General features: G+C 42.5%; 1 protein-coding gene across 9 annotated transcripts in view; it reads left to right on the top strand.

Annotated features, from left to right (window-relative positions):
* The first annotated feature begins 1,588 nt into the window (after positions 1–1,588).
* RIMKLB (ribosomal modification protein rimK like family member B) overlaps positions 1,589–25,760 on the top strand; it is an 86,393-nt gene continuing 62,221 nt past the window's right edge. For 8 of the 9 annotated variants that reach the window (XR_012656830.1, XR_012656820.1, XR_012656821.1 and 5 more), the window contains exons 1-3: positions 1,590–2,086; positions 3,037–3,545; positions 9,907–10,129. Coding sequence is in view for 1 of the 9 variants with exons in the window: in XM_032778719.2 (XP_032634610.1) it covers positions 9,955–10,129 (175 nt within the window). In the remaining 8 variants the exon portion in view is untranslated. Of the gene's footprint in view, positions 2,087–3,036; positions 3,546–9,906; positions 10,130–25,760 lie in introns of all 9 variants that reach the window. The other variant, XM_032778719.2, reaches the window with a different exon arrangement.

Consider the following 25,760-nt stretch of genomic DNA (forward strand, 5'->3'; position numbering starts at 1 on the left):
GAGAGCAAAGGGCGGTAAGTTGGGCACATCAGATGTGTGGTGATGAAGGTCAGCCGCCTGGATATGTCACATGCAAGGGTGTCCAGAGGTAGATTGGTAGGAATGTTATCTCTGTGGGAATGTGGGGCCGTGGGACAGGTGTGTGTGTCATGGTTTTGATAGTGTGTTAGATGTTAGACACGAGTGGTTAGTTAAGTATATCATATACTCATGATAGAGTGCAGTGTATTGGATGTTTCAGATGTGAGGCAGCATGGAACAGCTAATGTTTTGGGCATGTCACACATGTGAAGGGAATGGAGGGCAGCATTTGTGTATTGGATGCATCACACATGGGATAAAAGGTATAAAGGAGGGATGATACATTTGTATGGATGGGCCTGGGACAGCATGTTGGGAATATAGGCTGGTGCGAGTGGGAGTGGATGGGATAACAGACGATGCGTTAGGTGTGTCATGTGATGGCAAAGGATGTCTGGTGTGTTTATGTTTGGGGATACAGGTCAGGACAGTCAGTATGTTAGGTGTGTTGTATGTATAGTGCATATAGGGTAGACAATTAGGTGTATCACAAGTGTGGGTATGAGGGGAAGCATGAGAGGCATCACACATATTGATGGGCAAAGGACTGGCTGCTGTGTTGGGTGTGTCAGAACCATTTATTGCCAACAGTATTACTGTCTGACACATGGGGGAAGTGGGATGGGGTCTGTGTGTCACGCTCATGTCACCCAGTCTGTGTGATGAACGTGTCAAACATGGTGGGTATGTGGTGGCAGGTGTATTGGGTATGTCACTCACATACAGGTAAAGGTGAGTGTGTGTTTCATATGTCAGGGCAGCAGGATGGGTGTCTCACAGTTGTGTTGGCCATGCAGGGTGGTGGGCTGGGAGTGCCCAGCACTCAGGGCAGTGGGATTAGCGTATCACAGTGGTAAGAGTGTCACACGCACTTTAGCCACGCGTCTCGGTTGAGTTGGGTCAGGCATGTCCCACATGCGCAGGGCTTGCAGGGTACCATGACACACGCACTTAGCCTGCTGCCTCACACTCAGAACAGGCCTGTGACGGACAAGCAGGGTGACCATGAATACCATGGGGCTACTCTGGGTTTGCAGGGTGCGAGGAGAGGGGAGGGGTAGGAGTGGGCACGGCACAGAGTGACGGTTATTCCCGCCCCCAGCTCTGTTGCCCTGGCGCACTTTGGCGCGTGGGCTGTTTGAGGCAGCGCGGGCTGGAAGAGGGGGGCGGGCCCCTCTGCGCGTCTCGCGCAACCTGAGGCAGCAGCAAGTCGCTGCTGCGCCGGAGGGGGATTCTGCCCAGTGCGCGTGCTCGCCCGGCGGCCACCCTTTTTGTATGTCAGCGCTCGGGGCCTCGCGCACTCCCCCGGGCCGGCTCAGTCGGGCGGCAGCAGGCGCAAGAGGCGGCGGCGGCTCTGCGAGTGGAGCATCCGCAGCAAGGGGAGGGGGGGCGCATCAGGGAACAGCCGAGTCCGGGCTGCCTCCTCTCCCCGTCAGAGGGGGCGGGGGCCGCGGCCGAGGGCAGGGGCGACCGTCACCCCCTCATCCAGCGTCGCCGAGCGAATCCTGCTCGCGGGGGGCGGGGGGAGTCTCCAGCGGGTCCCCTCCAGCAGCCTGGCCCCCGCGCCGCCCCCCAGCCCGGAGTGCGGGCTGGGCCGGGGGGCTCTTGGGGGGCGGTTGTTGTTTTCAGCCCGGGTACAGCGAGTGTGAAGACCAGGGGCGTGTGTGGCGGGGAGCTCAACTGCTTACCAGATGGGGGATGTTTGAGGGGATTGATTAGCTGCCCTAATTAGCATGAATAAGTGGGGGGGTTGCCGTGGATAGCTATTGCGGGGGGGGAATGGTCGGGAGCCTCCTTTTCTGTGGGTGGGTTAATTAGTGGCCAGTTTTCTCGGGATTATCCCTCTTGTCTCGCCATCCCCCCCTGGTTTCCACTGGTTTAGTTGGGTCCCATATGTATATTTTACACTGTCCCTGGCGGAGAAGGGAAGAATTTTAAACCCTCCATCCCCAACTTTCTAACCATCACACACAATCCTGCCCGGGAGGACTGAAGCAGCGGCCAGGTTTGTGTCTTTAAAAAAAACACGTTTCTTCTGGCTTAAATTTGAAATCGTGCTGTGTCCTTCACCCCAGACTCATGTCTGCTGCGATAATTCCGTATCTGTGTGGTATTTATTTGTGTACTTTAATATCTGCATTTACACACTCGTGCTTGTGGTCGTCTGTGTATGTTCACGTGCACCAACGTGTAAACAGATATTAAAACCTTTTTGGACATAAAGATATGCAAAAATCGAGGGTGTTTTTGTATGGTTTTAATATGTTTGCATTGTATCACATACTGCTAACAAACCCCTTTTAACTGGGTTTCTTTTTCTCTTTTGTTGCCTTTTTGATTTTTAAAAAGATAATTGTATATTGTTAACTTCTGCTATCAGGCACTTGTGATATATAGTGCCAAGGACGATGTACGTGCTGTACAATTATTAATTTTATAATAATTGTATTACATCATGGAAGCAAACACCTTTTAGAAACTGATTTTATCTTTTGGTTATTTGCTTCTGTTTAGAAACCACTGGGCTTTAGGGAGCTGTGATTTCATTCGCATGAGCATGCTTCTGACCTTAACCATGGTTCTGTTAATCTCACTTTTGTCGTGATTGGGTTCACAATGTGATATTTAAAGTGTGTAGAATAAAATTTTATTCTTTTAAAGCAAAGAATTTTCTGCTTGTATTAAGATACAGAGATAGACTTATCTGTATTAAACACACAATTGCCCAAGTGTAACGTCTTTTAAGACTTTTTCCTTTTAAGACTTCTGATTTCATATATTTTATGTAAATTATTTTGTTTTACTTACAGTCTCCCCAAAATTATATCCATCTGATTTTTGCTCTGCTTTTTCTTAGTGCCTTGTGTGTCTCATTCTCTTTTCTCTGGGTTGCAATCTCATTCCCTGTTTAATGGGTTGAGTTTTTTAATGTCTAATATGTCTTTCTTTCCATAGGTGTTGGTGATTCCAGACTCAGACGGTTAGGGGTTCAGTTCTGAGGAAGCAGAGACTCGAGGGGCTTATTGGATTGAATCTATTTTGCGCAGGCTGCCACAGCTCTACATCAGTATCCTCACTTCTCTTCCCCACCCTCCTATCCCCCGAGGGTGGGGAGGAGCTGGGAATCACTTCTAATATCCCCCACTCTCTTCCTCAACACACCTTGGTCCCTGGGGGCACAAGCCAGGCATCACCCATTGTAGTATCAGGAGAACATAATCCTCATCGCTCCTTTCCTGGCCTTGGGGGCTCCAGCAGGACTCTGCTCCCTCCCTTCGAGTGCAGATCAGAGAGGCCCTGAAAGGAGTTCATCAGCACCCTCTTCTCAGGGGGCACCAAGGGTACCAGCAAGCCTTCACCTCACTGAGAGAGCCAGGACTGAAGCACCAGTTACTGGGGGCACCAAAAGAAGCACCCGTCCTTGACATCCCTTCATCTCTTACCCCTTGCTCCCCAAACCTCTGGTAAGTCATACCACATTCATTCATTCAATGCTTTTTTCCCCTCCCCCACTGCTACAAGAGAGGCATGCACAGAGATTGAGAGCAGGGTGGGGGAAGGGATCTGAGAGAAGTGGCTATGTACATGGATCAGAAAAGGGGTTTATATCACACACCCACTCTGCGGGAGAGGGGGATAAGGACAGAGGCATGCTGGCCTCAGAGAAAGCAATGGGGAGTGTAATAGCTGAGTTTATGAGAGAAAGAAGATGGATGTAACATGTTTACAGATCAAGTGATGGGGGGAGTTAATGTTGACCAATATCAGCTTTGTGAGGCAGGGGAATAGATTCTTCACTGGAGATCAGAAACTGGGATGTATGGGTGAAGAATGTTATCACCTACTTGCAAGCCTGGAGAGATGAGGAAAGAAAAGGGGCGGGGATGTCTGTGTCTGTGGAGGATTGTGGAGAAGGGCTGCTGGTATCTTTAAGATTACTCAGTTGAAGGGAAGAGATTGAGCAGATAAAAGTAGTATGGGATTCAGTCAGAAGATCCAATTGAGTATTTGCCTATTTGCAGGAGAGGGCATACTGGGAAGGAATTGGAGGAGGGAGTGCAGAAGGAAGATGATTTTATTTTTTACCCTTCTGCAGTCTGTTTACCAATATGCTTAACATATTCCTTCCTCTCTTGACTGCGGTGGTCTCTACAAATATCCAAAGGGGATGGCGAAGAGGGGTGTGTGAATACAGTGCTTATGCTTTCAAAGAGGTGTACTTTGGATTCACCTGCCTGCAGTGATTTTAAATTGTATAATGTGTGTATGAGGAAGGCAGATGACATACAGGAGTGATGTACAGATTGCACTGCTGCTGTTCAGGTTACCATGGCCTTTATTTTTTTTCTGATTCCATTGTTTTTGTAGTCTTTTGTTCTCTCTAAAGCCCTGGAAGCAGTCATATTTGTACTTGACTTTCTTATAAAAACTACAACCAATTCTTATTTTTGTAATAAAGGGACTCTACTACTTGTGGTTGTCCCTGGGCATTCCTGTTTAGCTGTAGTGACAGGAGAGAGGGTTGCATTTTTTTTTAATTTTATTTTTAAGTAATGGTCAAAAGCTTTCTTTTTAATAAGTCCTTATCCGTGTATATCTCTCTTATTGGATATATTCTTGCTACATAACTATTTCTGTAAGTTTTTTCTTAGGCACTGATTACCTTGGTATCTATGTACAGAAGGTAGAATTAGCTGCATTTTGTACTTCAGTTTAAAATTGTTTTTGATAGTGTTCTCTTTTCAGCATGACATAAGGAGCAGTTCTGGTACTGTAATGGGGTCAAATACCACTCTGCTCCCCTTGCACAATAACTGTAAAATTCAGTCAGTCTTTCCACCAGTGTATGATAGATGGTATTTTGCTAACTATTCCACCCTATCTTATCCCTGACAGAGTCATAATTCTGATCAACCGTGGGCTAACCATCTTCCTTACTGCTGTTTATGACAATCTCTCAAAGGTCCTTTGCTAGTCTTGTAGCTATTGATCCCACTGTCTTAAGGTGTGGCTTCCGAAATAGGGTTGCAGAAATTGCCATCATGGAACAGGCACTTGTTCTGTATAAAGTGTAGTCCAGCATCAGCTAATTCATGATGATTTTGTGGAAAGTAAAATATCCTTCCTCTCTCCAATAATGTTCCAGTGAGAACATAGGTGCTTTGTTACAAATCATAAACAAGAGTGCAATGCTGTACATAGTAAAGGGCGGTGAGTGAGTTTTTTTTTTTTTTTTTTTTTTCCTGATTACCACCTTCTCGGGATGATCAGATTTTTTTTTCCCCCATTATTGATTAACATTATATCCTTCAAATCTGAGCTGACAGGGATCAGACAGACCTGAAGATCTATTAAAAATTAGATTCTGCTCTCCAGTTATTAACTCTGGAGTCGCTTTGGATACATCATGATGTAACTGAGACCAGGATCTAACCCAAAGACTAGAAAAGAGTTAACGAGAGAGATTGTCTCCAATATCTTATGCCTCAGACCATTCTGTAATCAGTAGGAATATACCGTAACCACAGATCACAAGCCAGATAATTGAGGCTAAATGACATGGAGTCCTAATGTTGTGAAACATCTGGAATTTCATTCAGCATTCCTACAGAGAAGAAATTAAGTGTGTCACAGCAGCTCTTGTTATAATGGCACTTTGAGGAAAAGGGCTATGGAACAGTTTACTTCTTCACTTAGATGACTGATTCTGATTCAGCCACTTGTCAGTAATACCTAAAGGAGTTACTAGTTTGACAGTTGTTCAGTTTGCACAATATAAAATGAGTTGTTGGATTTTCATCTTCTAAAAGAAAACTCTTCACATAAAAACAAACAAACAAAAAAACCCACAATTGTCCCGTTTGTTGTCTGTCACTAGTCTGGAGACAAGGAATGAGTGGTCCATGGAGATTGAACTCCCCTCTTGCTCCTGGAAGTACTTCCTGATGTGCAGGGCAAGGGTGTATTGGTGGGGATAGGAAGCTTTTGCCTACCTGTTCCGAGTGTAAACAGAGAACTTTGGGTTTCTAGGACCTAAAGACAGCCAGTCTGATCTGCCTACTTTCCCTTCATGCTTAGTGAATAAAACCTTATATGATTTGAGGCAGAATAGGTGTGTTCCACTAAACGATTGCAGGGAACAAGATAACAACCAGGGCACGTTTACACAGCAATTAAATGCCTGCGATACAGCCTCTGGTCTTTTATTCCAGTGTAGAGATGTACCCTGAGGAAGACTGCAAAAGAAGAGAAAAGGAGCTGTTATGGAGATGCTAGAGTGAAACCTAGCATCAGCAGTACTGCAGTACTGGAGCTAAAAGTTGAGATGGCACTTATATTCCATCCATAATCAAGTCACTGGAGGGTTTGTGACTGGTTTAATCTCTGAAGCAGATGCAATCCCTGATTGCAGGGGTAGTCTGACATTCATTTAGCTGTTGTCTTTGATGGTTTTTTTTGTTGTCACTTTTGATCAGGTAAGTGGGTTGAGCATCTGCTGAGAGATTGTTCCCGGTTTGGCCATTGTGGCTTTTAGTACAAGGGCTTTTCAGCCACTTCTGATCTCTGAAGATGTTTAAACATCTCCTGTTTCCCCTTCCCCCTCATGCATGTTTTGGATTTGGTATTCTCATAGACACTGCAGAAAATGTTTAACGCACACCCAGCATTGTCTCAGGCTGTGTGTCTGTTAGATCCAGGGGGATGGGGTTAGTTTCTGGGAGGAGTTCTGGAAAGCGTATCCTACTTAAAAGCTGATGCTGCATGTAGCTGTCTGAGGCTTGGTCTACATTAGTAACTTATGTCAGTGTATAACTGTATTGCTCAGGGGAGTTATATGCAATTATAGTGGCCTAGTTCCTGGTGTAGACAATGCTATATTGATGAGATGGCTTCTCCCCTTGACATAGCTGCTGCCTCTCTGTGAGGTGGATTTCCTACACTGATGGGAGAAGCTCTTCCATTGGTGTAGATACCTTCTTCACTGAATCACTATAGCAGTGAAGCTGCATTAGTGCAGCATAGCTGCATCGGTGATGCTGCAGCCTTTTAAATGTAGACAAGCTCTGAGGCACATTTTCCTCAGAAAGAATATTTTTGAGAATATGGGCAGGACCCTTCAGATGCTGGCCTTAATAGAACATATTATAATATTTTCAGTATGTCCCTAATCACTGTCAAAATTTAAGAGTTCTAATGAGAGCTTGAAACTGAATAGTCCAGACTGTCTTTCTGATCAGAATGCTAAAATAATGGTGATAAGATATCTTTACACCCCTGCCTGGTCTACTAAGGATGTGAAAGAGGTGGTGATCATGTAGTATAGTGCTAGCAGAGCAGAGGACTGGGAGCTAGGATTTGTAAGTTCTGTTTCCCATCTCTACTGGTGAATTACTTTCTGGCCTTAGGCAAGCCACTTAGCCCCACTTTACTGACTGGGACATAGAAGTTATGTTCTGCCTGCCTTACAAGGATATGAGTCTTAATGTTTATAAATTTTATAAACCACTTTGAGATCTTCAGATGATAGATAGTGTAGAAGGAGAAAGTATTATTTCTAGAAAGGCTGATCTATATTTGTGTAAACAATACTGCAAACTATATCTAAGACATTTCTGATGTGTACATCATCTTAATATATAAGTGACAGTATCTAGATGGCTTTTCTCCTTCCTGGTCATGCTGCAGCTCCATATGAGAGCTTCTTCAGGGTTTTTTTTCTCTGCCAGCCTCAGCCTTCTTGAGAAAGAAAGAGCTGAAATAATCAGGAAGGAGATGGTTGAGTGTCTGCAGCTTTCAAGGGTGAAGGGATGTTAAGTTGGGAAGCAGAGATTTGAGAAAGAGGAAGTGCAGGGAAGAGATTCATCTTGGCAGAGGAGTTGAGGGGCACGTTGGTGGCAAGAAGGAGTAGGAAACAAGCACAGGTGAGAGAACTTGATGCTGGTTTTGATACTGGGGCAAGGGGATGAGACATAAGACATATCTATGTAGGGAAAAAGAATGAAGTAACTGGTGCACGTTAGATACTCTGTACTAACTTACTACGTGGACACTCTCACTGCACGAACTGTTTTTGTGCATGTTAGGATAATGCACTTTGGAAGTGTACTAAGCTAAAATGCCTGGGAGCACTCTTAGTGTGCAGTAAGTGTGTCCGCATGGGGAATTAGTGTGGGAGTAACAAGTGCGCTTTAAATTCACACCCTAGCTTAGCATGCACTAACTTCCCTGTATAGACAAGTCCCTTGAAACACATGCTGAAAATCTGTAATGGCTTCTGATTGACATGGTCTTAAAAATCAAAACATTTGTCCGTTGTATTCTTTACACACTTAATGCTTTATGGCTGGATTTAAAATGACATGGGTCTGCATTTCTAACGGACATAGCATGCTTTTGAGGAGAGAGACAGTAAGCGGTCGGTTTCTGTCTGTCGATAGTAAGGAGATGTTTGTAGGGAGCAGAAAGGAGGATAAACTGACTAGAAACCTTCTGAACTTGGCTTTTCCTTTGTTCTTATGTTCTGCTATTTCTGAACTAAGCACTGGAAGAGGATATATAGTTAAGTCCGTTGCCAGCAGAGCTTCAGTAACCTGCTAGCCATAGAAGCAACCACAACCTACTTCCCAGAGGCTAATATGAAAGATGAAGTAGGGCAGGGCTGGAGAATTGTGAGCCAGTGAGGCCCAGGCATAAGCCCAGACTTCCCCTACCCCATGCCACGTTTTTCGCCTCCCCCAGCAGTTGGTTTTGTCCTTTCTCCTGCATAAAGAGCTCTGGTCCTGTGATGGTGCTGCTGCTCCTGGGTTTCCAAAGCAATAGCAATATTGTGATATTGATATGGTTCTTGACAGTTTCCTTGCTGTCCCACTGGGTTCCAAATAGAAGGTGAAAATGACCAATTTTAATTTCATCCTGCTGCTGGTTGGGAAAGCCTTTGAGTAGCAGGTTTGCCTGTCTACACTTTTGAGTGTCTACCAGTTACTGGCCACTGATGGTTGTTTCCAGGGAAAATCTCAGCATAGGCAAGTCCTTGGGTAGGTAGTACCTGTTTCAGGTCATATTCAGAAGTTGTTTTCTTTCCTTTTTTGGGCAACCATGAGAACAGGAAACTTCATATTTAAACAAATGAAAGGCCAGGTTTTCGTGAATTCTGCTGCTTACCTCATGCTTCCTCATATTAATTAAGGAAGGTTTCTTAGACACCAATGGAATGGATTTTTCAGTCTGCATATCAGTCTTTCTTGATTGCTTTACAGTTTTTAATGATGTTGGCAGCTGATAAAAGGTCACTAGAGATTGATGTCCTCTATATAGCTAAAGCATGGGGAGCAAAAACAATGCAAATCCATACAGCTTCACTGGTCATCTGGCAGGATCATCTCCACCAACAATGTTCAAATTCAGTACTTTACAGCATTTGTGGGAATGGGTTGGAATCTGCTGATATTTTCTGTGTATGAGGAAGGATGGCCTTGTGACTAAGGAACAGAGCTGGGACTCAGACCTGAGTCCTGATTCTGACACAGGCTTGGTGAATTGCCTTGGGCAGGTTACTTCATGTCTGTATGCTTCAGTTTTTCCATCAATAAATTGGGATAAGACTGAATGTCCTCACAAGGGAGATGTGAAGCTTAATTAATGTTTATAAGACATTAACTGTGTCCTTGAGATCCTTGGATAGGACATGCTATATAGATATTTTTTTTTTCCTCCCCTCTGAACCAAGGACAGAGCTGTGTGTACAGGGAAGAGATTTGAGGGGTGGTGGGAAGCATGTGGACAGAAACGTTTGTACTATGATTTCTTATCTTCTCCCTTACCTAGAGTTCCATTAAAAGGAGATCCCAGAGGTTACAAGACTAGTCAAACAAGATGTGCAGCTCAGTTGCTCCCAGGCTGTGGTTCTTAACAGATCGTCGTATCAGGGAAGACTACCCTCAACAGGAGATCCTGAGGGCGCTCAAGGCCAAGTGCTGTGAAGAGGAACTAGACTTTCGGGCCTTGGTGATGGATGAAGTGGTACTGACCATTGAGCATGGAAACCTGGGTGAGGATTAGGACAAGGTTGGAATGTGGGCTGGGGAGGGGATCTGACATGCAAATTGTAATGCAGAGGTGGCTAACCTTCGTGACAATGTAGTGCACATATGCCAGGATCAGGACACCTAATCTAAATTTAATATTTCATATAAATGCATTGCTCTTGGTACTTGATCATCAAATAGAAATTGTTGACTGGCAGTTGGATAAGCTTTGTTCTCCCTCTGCTGAATGAGGGGAGCAAGTCTGTTTTAGAGCCATGGGGTCATGCTTTGGCAACCCAGCCTTACTTTATGAGGGGGTTCTCTCCAAGAGACAATAATGAACTAATACAAGGTTAACTACCTCCAGGATTGCTGGGTTAAAGAGAATTGACTTCATTTAATTTTGTGTGGCTTTGTAAATTGATTACTTGTGTTTAGGGGAAGCTGTGAGGGTAACACATCAATATCTCTCCGCAGGTTGGGTTCTGAACTCAACCTAGATAGCCAAACAAGCAAGCAAACTGAAAGGGAATTTCAGAGAAGAATAATATGAGTAGTCATGGGGTTGGAAGGATTGATTTATATTGCAATTAAAATAGTTGAATATCTCTAGCTTAATTAAAAGATGACTAAAGTGTGTCCCCTTCAAATATGATGAGTGTAAACACCAAAATGTAAAGGTATCTGGAAGAAGTAGTGAGTGGTCAGGAAATAAAATTTCAACAATGCACAGCTATTTAGGTTAGTCAAGACTGAAGAAGACAGGACTTAAAAAACAAAAAAAATTAGGTGAATGGATGAAATTCAGTGTTGACAAATGTGAAGTAATGCACATCAAAATAATTTGAACTACTGCTACACCTTAGTGGGTTCTGAATTACCTGTAACAGTTTGGGGAAAAGTTGTTGGTATTGTGGACAATCAATGAATACCTCTTCCACAGTGATCAAACGGAAAACAAGATGTTTGGATGTATAAGGAATGGGTTGTAAAATAATATCGAAAATACAATGGCACTATTACAAGAGGAGCAATAGTGACACTTACGTAAAGTTGTCCAGGAGATCCCATTATCAAAATCTTTCCAACCTTTAAGATTTCTAATGCTCCGAGATTTGTATGAGGAATGTGAAAGTGGTCAAGGAGATGGTCCTGTGGTCAAAGAGGTGTTCTGTGTTTTCCCCGTGAAGTCTGTTCAGATTTGGGAGTTTTAAGTTGTTGATTAACATGTTATGAAAGCTGTGTTACTCCACAGCATTTATGAGTCTTACTGCTAAAATTTCAGAACATTCTATCTCCACTGAGTAGAGAGAGAATGCATCCGTTGCATCGGACGAAGTGGGTAATCACCCACGAAAGCTCATGCTCCAAAACGTCTGTTAGTCTATAAGGTGCCATAGGACTCTTTGCTGCTTTCATCTCCACTGAGCATGCCTCTCCACTGTCTCTGTGCCGGGCTAAGGCAACTACACAGAACCATAGGCACACTGCTGGAAAGGATGGACAGAGTGGGAAACATGTTCTGTCCCCCACTTTTTAACATTTTTACTTTGTTTCTCCTTGGTGATGCAAAATACCCTGAATAAGATTTTTATTTCTTTAAAGGAGTGGTATAAAATGTGCTGGAAGGGTGGGAAGAGAAATTTTCTTTGGGCTAGCCTTGTATGTCTAGCCTTCCTCTTCCTTTCTCCTCATTTTTGTCTTTTGTTGAACCACATTCTCCCTCCTAGTGGTTTCTTCTCCCTGCCTTGCAGGCTTTTTCCCTCCCTGTGGTTGCACCTATATACAGAACCAAATCTCCAGATGGGGGACAGGCAAAGTGAATCTGTTGTCTTCCACTATTGCTTTTGCCTCTTTCTATCCATCCCCATCAAAATACCTTTTGGCTTAAGGGAAGGTGCACTGGAATAGATCCAGTATAAATGTGTTCTGTCCTCATCTCTCATACCAACTGGTGTACAGGGTTGTGAAGGGCACAGAACTATTATTGAACAAGGCATCATACTCCACTAAGAAGCTGCAGAAGGTCACTCTGGCAGCCTTGAATGGAATCCACATCTTTAATATGGCAGACCCAAGCTCATTCATTTTATCTCACTGCCTCTGAGAGAGAATCTGCTCGTGCTGTGTGCCTAGCTACACTATCTGTAAAATGGGGCAACTCTATATCCTAGTAAAGAGGAGAGGATAGAAGTTGATAAAGTGTACAGGTAGGAGTTGAAGAGAAACAGTCAAATGAGAGTCCTGTTCAATTAGATCACATGAAAGCAGGCAACTAAATATATACAAATTTTGTAAGTGCTCATATACAACTGCTAGAAGTCCAAATATTCACATAGGTGAACTTGAGTGCCTGGTGTTAAATGAGGCTATTGATATAATAGGCACCACAGAAACTTGGTGGAATGGTGATATCAATGGGACATGGACATGGTAATACCGGTAAAATGTATAAGAATGACAGAGTAGGTTGTGCAGGGGGGGGAACAGGACAATATGTGAAAGACAGCATAGTCAAATAGAGTAAAAATCTTAAATGACCCAAATTATACCATAGAATCTCTATGGATAGAAATTCCATGCTTTAATAACAGCATAGCAGTAGAAATATACTACTGACCAAGATGGTGATGGTAATTGTGAAATGCTCAGGGAGAATGGAGAGGATACAAAAATAGAAAACTCAATAATGGGGATTTCGACTGTCATCCTATTGACTGGGTACATGCCACCTCACAATGGATGCAGAGATAACATTTCTCGATACCATTAATGACTGCTTCTTGAAACAGCTAGTCTTGAAACCCACAAGGAGTGGGGAAGCAATTCTTGATTTAGTCCTGAGTGGCGCGCACGATCTGATCCAAGAGGTGAATGTAGCTGAACTGCTCACTACTTGCAACCATAATGTAATCAAATTTAACATCCTTGTTGGATAGAAAATACTAGTGAAGGCTACCAAAGTATCATTTAACGAAAGGGGAACTACACAAAAATGAGGAAGGTCTTTAAATGGAAATTAAAAGGAACAGTCACAAGAGTGAAATGCCTGCAAGTTTCATGGAAACTTATTAAAAACACCGTAATAGAGGCTCGAATTAAATGTATACCCCAAAATAATAATTAAAAAAAATAGTAAGAGGGTTTTAAAAAAAAGCCACGGTGACTAAACAATAGAGTAAAAGAATTGGGGCAAAAAGGTGTTCTTTAAAAATTGGAAGTAAAATCTTACTGAGGAAAATAAAAATGAGAGGGAAGGAAGAAGAAAAGAGCAGCTAGCCTTATAAGAAGAGGGAAAGAGTCAATGGAGATAACACCAGACATGAGCCCCAAGAGGATATGGGATGGATTGCGGAGGATTGCAAGGGTGAGTAGGAATCAAGAGGACTTGCAGCCAGAGGGAACAGGATAGACTGGAGAATCGCACCGTCACAAGGAAAAGGCAGGTCTACGTGATTGGAAACTCCTTACTGAGAAGAATAGACAAGCCTATACCCAGAGCTGATCCAGAGAACAGAAGGGTGTGCTCTCTGCTGGTGGTAAGATACGGGATGTGGACCTGAGGCTGAAGAGGATCCTAACGGGAGTGGGAAAGAATCCGCTGGTTGTCCTTCATGTGGGAACAAATGATATGACTAGATTCTTGCTGGAACATATCAAGGGATACTGCCAGGCTGGGGAAGATGCTTAAGAAAATTGAGGCTCAGGTGATCTTCAGTGGGATTCTGCCTGTTCCTAGAGAAGGGCAACAAAGGTGCGACAAGATTATGATGATCAACGGTTGGCTCAGGCAGTGGTGCTATAAGGAGGGCTTTGGGATGTATGGCCACTGGGAGGCATTCGTGGACGGAGGACTGTTCTCTCAGGATGGACTTCACCTGAGTAGGGAGGGAAATAGCTTCTAAGATGGAGGCTAGGAATTGGGGGGAGATGGTTGGGAGATGTCCAGGTCATCTCCACGCCGGATTTTAACATTGAGAGGGAAGAAAATGAAGAAAGAAAGGATACAGCATTGGGTAGGAGAATGGACGTGAGGAGGAAGAGTAGTGTAGATACCACTCTAATAGGTGATACTAGTGATAGAATGTCTGGGCCTAATTGGGTAAAGAATGTGAGCGAAGTCAAACAGCAAGAATTAAGATGTTTGTACACCAATGTGAGGAGTCTAGGTAACAAAATGGAGGAACTAGAGTCACTGGTGCAGGAAGTTAAACTGGATATTATAGGGATAACAGAAACATGGTGGAATAGTAGTCATGACTGGAGTACAGGTACTGAAGGGTATGTGCTGTTTAGGAAAGACAGAAATAAAGGCAAAGGTGGTGGAGTAGCATTGTATATCAGTGATGAGGTAGACTGTAAAGAAATAAGAAGGGATGGAATGGATAAGACAGAGTCTGTCTGAGCAAAAATCACATTGGGGAAGAAAGCTACTAGAGCCTCCCCTGAGATAGTGTTTGGGGTGTGCTGTAGACCATCGGGATCTGATTTAGATATGGATAGAGACTTTTAAAATGTTTTTAATGAAGTAAATATTAATAGGAATTGTGTGATCATGGGAGACTTTAACTTCTCAGATATAGACTGGAGGACAAGTGCTAGTAATAATAGGGCTCAGATTTTCCTAGATGTGATAGCTGATGGATTTCTTCACCAAACAGTTGCTGAACCAACAAGAGGGGATGCCATTTTAGATTTGGTTTTGGTGAGTAGTGAGGACCTCTTAGAAGAAATGGTTGTAGGGGACAACCTTGATTCGAGCAATCATAAGATATCAGGGTTGGAACAGACATCAGAAGGTCATGTAGTCCAACCCCCTGCTCAAAGCAGGACCAATCCCCAATTTTTACCCCAATTCCCAAATGGCCCCCTCAAGGACTGAACTCACAACCCTGGCTTTAGCAGGGCAATGCTCAAACCACTGAGCTATCCCACCCCCAATGAGGTGAGCTAATTCAGTTTAAACTAAATGGAAGGATAAACAAAAATAGATCTGTGACTAAGGTTTTTGATTTCAAAAGGGGTAACTTAAAAAAATTAAGGAAATTTAGTTAGGGAAGTGGATTGGACTGAAGAACTTGGGGATCTAAAGGTGGAGGAGGCCTGGAATTACTTCAAGTCAGAGTTTCAGAAACTACCAGAAGCCTGCATCCCAAGAAAGGGGAAAAAAATCATAGGCAGGAGTTGTAGATCAAGCTGGAGGAGCAAGCTTCTCAGAGAGGTGATTAAGAAAAAGCAGAAAAAGCCTACAAGGAGTAGAAGATGGGAGTGATCAGCAAGGAAAGCTACCTTACTGAGGTCGGAACATGTAGGGATAAAGTGAGAAAGGCCAAAAGCCATGTGGAGTTGGACCTTGCAAAGAGAATTAAAACCAGTAGTAAAAGGTTCTATAGCCATATAAATAAGAGAAAACAAAAGAAAGAAGAAGTGGGACTGCTAAACACTGAGGATGGAGTGGAGGTTAAGGATAATCTAGGCATGGCCCAATATCTAAACAAATACTTTGCCTCAGTCTTTAATGAGAGCTAATGAGGAGCTTAGGGATAATGGTAGGATGACAAATGGAATGAGGATATGGAGGTAGATATTACCACATCCGAGGTAGAAGCCAAACTTCAACAGCCTTAATGGGACTAAATCAGGGGGCCCAGATAATCTTCATCCAAGAATATTAAAGGAACTGGCACATGAAATTGCAAGCCCATTAGCAAGAATTTTTAATGAATCTGTAAACTCAGGGGTTGTACCGTATGACTGGAGAATTGCTAACATAGTTCCTATCTTTAAGAAAGGGAGGAAAAGTGATCCGGGGCAACTACAGGCCTGTCAGTTTGACATCTGTAGTATGCAAGGTCTTGGAAAAAATTTTGAAGGAAAAAGTAGTCAAGGACATTGAGGTCATGGTAATTGGGACAAAAATACAACATGGTTTTACAAAAGGTAGATCGTGCCAAACCAACCTGATCTCTTCTTTGAGAAGGTAACAGATTTTTTAGACAAAGGAAATGCAGCAGTGGATCTAATTTACCTCAATTTCAGTAAGGCATTTGATACGGTTCCACATGGGGAATTATTAGTTAAATTGGAAAAGATGGGGATCAATATGAAAATTGAAAGGTGGGATAAGGAACTGGTTAAAGGGGAGACTACAATGGTCGTACTGAAAGGTGAACTGTCAGGCTGGAGGGAGGTTACTAGTGGAGTTCCTCAGGGATCAGTTTTGGGACCAATCTTATTTATCTTTTTATTACTGACCTTGGCACAAAAAAGTGGGAATGTGCTAATAAAGTTTTGCGGATGACACAAAGCTGGGAGGTATTGCCAATACAGAGAAGGACCGGGATATCATACAGGAAGATCTGGATGACCTTGTAAACTGGAGTAATAGTAATAGGATGAAATTTAATAGTGAAAAGTGCAAGGTCATGCATTTAGGGATTATCTTGGAAAAAATTTTGAAGGAGAAAGAAGTTAAGGACATTGAGGTCAACGGTAATTGGGACAAATTACAACATTGTTTTACAAAAGGTAGATCATGCCAACCAACCTGATCTCCTTCTTTGAGAAGGTACCAGATTTTTTAGACAAAGGAAACGCAGTGGATCTAATTTACCTGGATATCAGTAAGGCATTCGATACGGTTCCACGTGAGGAATTATTAGCTAAATTGGAAAAGATGGGGATCAATATGAAAATTCAAAGGTGGATAAGGAACTGGTTAAAGGAGAGACTACAACGAGTCGTACTGAAAGGTGAACTGTCAGGGTGGAGGGAGGTTACTAGTGGAATTCCTCAGGGATCAGTTTTGGGTCCAATCTTATTTAATCTTTTTATTACTGACCTTGACACACAAAGTGGGAATGTGCTAATAAAGTTTGCGGATGACACAAAGATGGTATTGTCAATACAGAGAATGACCGGGATATCATACATGAAGATCTGGATGACCTCGTAAACTGGAGTAATAGTAATAGGATGAAATTTAATAGTGAAAAGTGCAAGGTAATGCATTTAGGGATTAATAACAAGAATTATTGTTATAAGCTGGGGACGCATCAGTTGGAAGGAACAGGAGGAGGAGAAGGACCTTGGAGTATTGGTTGATCACAGGATGATTATGAGCTGCCAATGTGATATGGCCATGAATAAAGCTAATGCAGGGATGTTAGATGGAGTGGGATCTAAGTTACTACAGAGAATTCTTTCCTGAGTGTCTGGCTGGTGAGTCTTGTCCACATGCTCAGGGGTTTAGCTGATCATCATATTTGGAGTCGGGAAGGAATTTTCCTCCAGGGCAGAATGGCAGAGGCCCTGGGGGTTTTTCACCTTCCTTTGCAGCGTGGGGCACAGGTCACAGGTCACTTACTGGAAGATTCTCTGCACCTTGAAGTCTTTAAACCATGATTTGAGGACTTCAGTGGCTCACAGGTTTGATACAGGAGTGGGTGGGTGAGATTCTGTAGCCTACATTGTGCAGGAGGTCAGACCAGATGATCATAATGGTCCCTTCTGACCTTAAAGTCTGTGATTATGTGATTCTGTAAACTCTGGCATGTCAAGTTTAAAAATATAATTAGGCAAGCCAACCAAGAATTTGAAGAGTAGCTACCAAAAGAAACAATTTTTTTTTTTTTAAGTATGTCAGAAGCAGGAAGCCTGTCAAACAATCAGTGGGATCCCACTGAATGATAGAGGTGCTAAAGGAGCACTCAAGGAAGACAAGACCGTTGCAGAGAAACAAAATGAATTATTTGCATTGGTCTTCTCTGCGGAGGATGTGAGGGAGATTCCTACACTGGAGCCATACAATGTAGGTGACAAATCTGAGGAACTGTCCCAGATTGAGGTGTTAATAGAGGTGCTTTTGGAACAAACTGATAAATAAAACAGTAACAGTTCACCAGGACTAGATGGTACTCACCCAAGAGTTCTGAATGGACTGAAATACAAAATTATAGAACTACTAACTGGTATGTAACCTATCCCTTAAATCATCCTCTGTACCAGATGACTGGAGGATAACTAATGTAATGACAGTTCTGAAAAAATGGGTACGGAGGTGATCCTGGCAATTACAGGCTGGAAAGCCTAACTTCAGTACCAGGCAAATTGCTTGGAATTGTAGTAAGGAACAGAATTATCAGAGACACAGGTGAACATGATATGTTGGGGAAGAGCCAACGTAGCTTTTGTAAAGCGAAATCATGCCTCACCAGTCTCTTAGAATTCTTTGAGGGGGTCAAACAAACATGGGCAAGGGTGATCCAGTCATATTAGGGTACTTGAATTTTCAGAATGTCTTTGACAAGGTCCCTCACTAAAGGCTCTTAATCAAAGGGAGCAGTCATGGTATCAGAGGGGAGGTCTGCTCATGGATCAGTAACTGATTAAAAGATAAGATAGATAGGGGTAGGAATAAGTGATCAGATTTTAGAATGGAGAGAGGTAAATAGCGGGGTCCCCCCAGGGTCTGTACTGGGCCCAGTGCTGTTCAACATATTCATAAATGATCTGGAAAAAGGGGTAAACTGTGAAGTGGCAAAATTTGCAGATTCAAAATTACTCAAGATGGTGAAATCTATAGCAGACCGTGAGAGTTAAAAAGGGATTTCATAAGACTAGGTGACAAAATGATAGATGAAATTCAGCGTTGATAAATGCAAAATAATGTACATTGGAAAGCCTAATAGTAACAATAACTATGAAATGATGAGGTCTAAATTAGCTGTTATGACTCAGAAAAGAGATCTAAGAGTCATTGTTGACAGTTCTCTGAAAACATCCAACCAGTGTTAGTTTGACTGCCACCACACAATGTTAGGAACCATTTGGAAAAGGATAGGTAATTCCACTATATGAATCCATGGTACGGTTGTACCTTGAATACTGTATGCAGTTCTGTTTTCCCTGCCACTCTGTACTTTTTCTATTGTAATATCTTTTTTGAAAGCCAACAAAAATGATTAGGGATATGGAACAGCTTCTCTGTGAGGAGAGATTAAAAAGACTGGGACTGTCCAGTTTGGAAAAGTGACAGTTAAGGGAGGATGTGATAGAAATCTATAAAATCATGAGTGGTATGGAGAAAGGGAATAAGGAAGTGTTATTTACCCCCTCGTATAACACAGGAAGCAGGAGTTGTCCGATGAAATTAATAGGCATCGGGTTTAAAACTAAACAAAAGGAAGTATTTCTTCACACAACACACAGTCAACCTGTGGATGTCATTGCCAGGGGTTTTTGGGAAGGTCAAAAGTATAACTAGGTTCAAAAAAGAATTAGATAAGTTCATGGATAGGTCCTTCAATGACTATTAGCCAAGATGGTCAGGAACACAACCCCATGCTCTGGATGTCCATAGGCCTCTGACTGTTAGAAGCTGGGCCTGGATGGCAGGGGGATGGATCACTCAATAATTGCCCGGTTCTGTTAATTGCCTCTGAAATATCTAGCATCAGCCACTGTCAGAGGAAAAGATACTGAGCTAGATTAACCCAGTATAGCCATTCTTGTGTTCTAACTCCCTGCAGATACAATCCACTGTTTCTTCTCAAGTGACTGGTCCACAGAGGATAATGACCTACTGCTGCTGCCAGCTCATATTATTTTAGCGCAAATCATAGATGTCTATTGCAGGGCTGGAGGTGTAGGGTTCAAATGCTGCTAACAATGCATGGTGTGGGGAAGGTGGTGGTTACAATTGTATTTAATGGCATTTGTTTGCATTTTTCTTTGTTAAAAACTTAAGACATTACATTTGAAAAGTCAAGAACCCACAAGTTAGGAAGTGCCAGAATGAAGGTTGCAACTTTAAAAAAAAATACTTTTAGCATGTTATTTTGTATAATGAGTGGCACATTTTCACTCTGCTTGTGTGCAGTTGTAGTCGTCCTGTCTCAAAAATCTGGCAGAAACAGCAGAAGTGCAGAGAAAAATGATCAGCAACAAGAAAAAAACTTACATATGATGAGATTAAGAAGACTAGGACTGGTGGGGGTCAGGAAGTAATTTTCCCCCAGGGAAGATTGGCAGAGGCCCTGGTGGGTTTTAGCCTTCCTCTGCAGCGTGGGGCATGGTGTCACTTGCTGGAGGATTTTCTGCACCTTGAAGTCTTTAAACCATGATGTGAGGACTTCAGTAGCTCAGACATAGGTTAGGGATTTGATACAGGAGTGGATGGGTGAGATTCTGTGGCCTGCGTTGTGCAGGAGGTCAGACTAGACTATCATAATGGTCCCTTCTGACCTTAAAGTCTATGATTCTATGAAGAGATGAGTAACAGAGGATGTAATAAGTTGTCATACAAAATAGTGAATGCTACACAGAAAGTAGATTGGACCCTTCTGTTCACCATTTCTCACAAAACAAGAACAATGGAGCATTAATTGAGATTGAAAGGCAGGAAGTTGAAAACTGATAAAAGGAAATACATTATCCTTTACGCAGTGCACTGTTAACAGTGGAACTCCTTGCCATAAAATACCACTCAGGTCAAAAAGTTACTAGGACTCAAACCAGGATTGTGTATTTATTTGGAAATTGAGAACATTCAGAATTACTATAATAAAGTGTTTTTTTTTGTTTTTTTTATGTTTGGAAGGGATAGAAACCTTTCATGAGTTGGGGCATAAACCACACTACAAAGGAAGCGGAGGGTGATTTTTTTCCCTATGGGCAGGATACTCCATAACTTGCAACTTCAGGGTTCTTGTACCCTACATGGAAGCATCTGCTGCTGGCCACTGTTGGAGATAGGATACTGCATTATTAAACTAGATGGACTACTGAGCTGATCTGGTATGGCAATTGCTGTGTTCCTCTGAAAGTGACTAGAAGTAAATGGGTTGAAATTGAGCAAAGTTGTGTGACTTTAGTCTGGGTATTAGAAAATGTTTGCTAACACTAAGAGTTCTGTTAAACTATGGAATAGTCTTACCCAAGGGTAATGACGGAACATTCCTCATGCCCAGTTTGTCCCTCTTTTGTTTGGCTGGGACCTTTAAAACTAGACTAAACAAAGCCCTGAAGAATAGACTATAGGGAAAACAATTTTGCTATGAGTGGAAGCAGGAGATGGACAAAGATATATAGCCCAACAATTATCTGTATAGAATTGAGTAGGTTTTTGTCCCTTGCCTGTGTATAGGTCTTACATGACTACTACTTTAATTTATTTTTTTTAAGAAAGAGGCTGGCCAGCAGAGAAATGGAACATAAGACCTAGATGCTGTTAAGAGCATCACTAAGGAACTCTGAATCCCTCTTCCACCAAAATTGTTCACCTGAACATCCATCTTTGAAAATCTTGCTCTGTATTTATTAGCAGTTTGATAGTAGTAGCTCCTCCTTGCCTCTGATATTGGAGGAGAGAGGTTGTGAGGTAGACCAGAGAGGCTCTTTCATGAGCTTTTCATCAGTTAGAGCTGTTGGACTGAATGAAGGTGGTGTGTCCTAAAAAGTGTTTGGTCATAAAACTAAGACTGCAGTCTTTAGAAGATCTTCTGGGCTCCTGCACAATTGGGGATGCAAAAATGAATGAGAACCTGGATTAAGGATTACAGGAAGGGAGAGTAGTGGTATGTGCGTAAGTGAAAAGACCCAAGCTGTGGTTAGCTAGCCTATTTGTTGCCAGGTGGATGTTGTCTGGGAAATGGCTAGGGGTTTTTATTTCTATATTTTGAAAGGGAGATATTAATAAAAAGGAGATATTGAGTTGCAGAGAATGGCTTGTCCCCACAGTCAATAGAAGATGCTGATCTAAACATCTGAGGTTTCTTTGGCAGCTGCGACCAGGAAGAATGCAGTCTAGTGCAAGTCCACCCTGACCTACCTCTCCACCACATCCTGGGACCTGATTCATTTTCCCTCATGCAACCTGTCCCTTGTTACTGATTCAGCCATTGAATTGGAAACCAGTAGTTGAGGTCCTGTCTCACCAAGTTCCTGTGGTGGCGGGTGAAGATGCTAAAGAGAATAATGAGACCAGGACATGTGGGCATATCTTCAGGTTGAGAGAACTGGAAGGAACAATGAGGATTAGAGGATGACTGTCCTCCTTTTCAGTACAACATAAGGGGTGGCCCTGGATCATCTCTGGTGGAAAGATGTTTTCTTGTTGTGTTTTAGAGAGCTGCCATTAAATCTACCAAGAGGTGTTTTCATTTCTGCCTCTCTTTCAGTTAGCTCGATGTCCAGATGTTTTGCTACTGCTTCCTTCAACATCTTTCTGGTATTAGTCATACAGCTCAGTTTGAGAGCCCTCCCTACAATATGCAGCAAATGGCTCTGGAAATGATGGAATGGAGGCCAGCAGCCTTGTCCAACCTTGCCTAGCACTGCAGAATTGGCATGTCTCCTGCTGCTGGCAACAGCCATCACAAACTGTCTTCTTGATGATGTGTGGATGATGTAACTTCACACTAGAGGCTGGAGAGAAAATTGCAATGAGCATAAAATACCAAACAGTGACTAGAAATTAGATGAATTTAGTGCTCATGAAAGGTGCTGAGATTGGGTGCCTATTAGAGCTGCTGTGGTCTTTATTCCATGAGCACGAACAGTAAAGGTGCAAGAGTTCTTGTCCTCCTGCTGTGCCTCAAATTTGACTAGTCCGGGCCATCTCTAGGAGGAAAAGCAAGGTTAATCTGTGGTTTATTCAATCCTTGGTTTTCTGCTGACATTACCAAGGTTTAAAAATTCAGCAAAAATTACAGGAGTACTTGTGGGACCTTAGAGACTAACAAATGTATTTGAGCATAAGCTTTCGTGGGCTACAGCTCACTTCATTGGACGCATAGAATGGAACATATAGTGAGGAGATATATATACATACAGAGAACATGAAAAGGTGGGAGTTGCCCAACCAACTCTGAGGCTAATCTTTGCTTACCTGGTGAAACCTGGTATTTGCTTTCCTGACAAATATATCTCAGAACTGGATAATTAGTAAAGCAGTGCATTGAAGAGCAGGTTCCTTTGCTGCTTGTTACATTAGCAGTTGTGCAAGACACTTGTAACTACTGACTTGGGTCTTGGCCAATAAACAAACCGTTTCAGTTTGCCTTTTAGTAGTAACCAATTCACTTCTAGCCCATTAACTTTGAATCTCTTACTCCCTATAATCTGAATTTTCAAGGACTTGCCAAATTGATTCAGGTTGAATCCTGGGGGTGATTGTCATTATTTGGCAACTATGTACCACAAGTAGTGGGGTTTATAATAGTAGCTGCTGAGTATAGGCGTGAGATTATGTAACAGCAGCAAACTTTAGGTGCCAGGCACTGAATGACCAAAGAAGCTGCAATTTGAACCCCTTCATTATTATATCAGGTACATTTTTTAATAGCTGCCACATGAAGTGGTGAACATTGCTGTTTCTCTGCATGCTTTCATCATCGTGGCATTGAACATAAACTTTCCCACGCTGAACATACAGACAAGAGAGCCTTAAGTTGTGTGCCAGAATGTTGCTGTGATTGACAGTTTCCTTACTTGCAGGTATTGGAGCTCACAAATGTGGTATTCTGTTGGGGCTAATTCCACATAATGACGGCTAAAAGTGTGCATAGCTATTTTAAAGTTCTTCAGTCACTCCAGAGGATCTCAATAATATCCCACCAATAGTAGAACTGGCCTCACCCTAGAGTATCAACTGTGCATGATTCAGTTAAGCAAGTTAGAAAGACAAGAATCTGCATGGGGAGTTTTTTCTTCATACATCACCTCAGAAATGCTTTTAGAAGTCAGGCCATTCTGTTTTACTCACCTTTTTAGACCATTGAGCAAGAAAGTCAGAACTGAAGGAAGCTGCAGCTCGAACCTCCAAACAGGTCACTGTTTGTTTGAAAATGCTGAAGAACATGGCTGAATTTTGGGATCGCTGCATGGAATCCCAAGGCTGGATGTATTGGGGAAAACAATGTTGTGTCAAAATGGATCAAACCTGGATCAAGGATGCTTATCTATGTCACATGCAGAGAGCTGAATTTAAGCATCTCACTAGATTTGATCAGAAAACAACTCTACCCCCGGTCCCTTCAGGGAATGACAGTGGGGTATCTTGGATTTACTTTCACCTTTCCCTAGAGCAGTGCAAGAGGTCATCAGTTCATGAATAATACACATCATTTGATTACAATGTGGAATTGTGGGTATGGGGGACGCTGGATATTAGGATATCTTGGTTAGGTGGAATATGGTGAAACAAGGTTATTTAGTGCTTAAAGCACAGGATTGGACATTAGGAGACATGGGTTCTATTCCTAGAAGTTCCACTGACTCACTGTTTGACTGTGAACAAGTCACTTAGCCTTTTTGTGTTTCAGTTTCCCCATAAGTAAAACGAGGCCAAAATTCTGACTGACCTCGTAAAGTTTAAAGGGATCTTAGGGCTGGTCTACACTGAGGGGGGATCGATCTAAGATACGCAACTTCAGCTACGTGAATAGCATAGCTGAAGTTGAAGTATCTTAGATAGATTTACCTCTTGTCCTCACAACACGGGATTGATGTCCGCGGCTCCCCCGTTGACTCCGCTACCGCCGTTCGCGTTGGTGGAGTTCTGGAGTCGACGGGAGCGCTTTCGGGGATTGATATATTCCGTCTAGATGAGACGCGATATATCGATCCCCAAGAAATTGATCGCTACCCGCCGATACGACGTGTAGTCTAGATGAACCCTTAATCTCATTAATTTCAAAGGCTGAATTAAAAATAGCTTGAGATGTGGCACCTGCTCCTGAGTCACTGTCTATTTTTGTTTTTATAATAACATTTTCCTTTAATTTATTTCCCCATTACTGTATGAAACTGGCATAAATAAGGGAGACTGACTATACGGGGGGAGACTGAAATTGACTAGACTACTGTCATGTACACAAACTAAACAAACTAGTATATATGTATTTTTTTCCTTTTTATCTCTTTCAGCTAGATATTGCAAGTGGTAATAGCATGTACAACATTTTCAGACAGAGTTGTGATTTTTTTTTTAACTTGACAGTGCCCTTTTAATGTTTGCACAGCATGTAGAGCTTGGATGGAAGCCAATGTCTAAACATCATCATAGGCAAAATGTATTAATGTTTCCTGAGGATAGGAGGAGAAATAGTCTGCTCTCAGTGATCAAGAAAACTGTGCTTGATTACCCTCATTACTGGAATTGTTTCAGCCATAATGTAGAAAAGGCCTCTGACTCAATCACCTCCACTACAGACACAGCCATTCTTGCCATATACTGCAGAAAGTGGATTGAAACCAAACTCTAGTTTAGAAGAAAGAGACAGACTCATGCATTCTTATAATGTGCAAGTCATTGGAATGAATGGGGAAAGCTAGTGTGTGCTTGCTCTGTAACTGTTTGTTTTATATTCTTAGGGCAAAATTAATCACTGGTTTAACTCCTTTGAAACTAGCTATGGGAATAAAGGGAAACAAGAAGACTTTTTATCAATACATTAGAAGCAAGAGGAAGACCAAGGACAGAGTGGGCCCACTGCTCAGTGAGGAGGGAGAAACAGTAACAGAAAACTTGGAAATGGCAGAGATGCTTAATGACTTCTTTGTTTCGGTCTTTACTGAGAAGTCTGAAGGAATGTCTAACATAGTGAATGCTTATGGGAAGGGGGTAGGTTTAGAAGATAAAATAAAAAAAGA

This window comes from Chelonoidis abingdonii, chromosome 1 (genome assembly GCF_003597395.2).
Source record: "Chelonoidis abingdonii isolate Lonesome George chromosome 1, CheloAbing_2.0, whole genome shotgun sequence".
NCBI lineage: Eukaryota > Metazoa > Chordata > Testudines > Testudinidae > Chelonoidis > Chelonoidis abingdonii.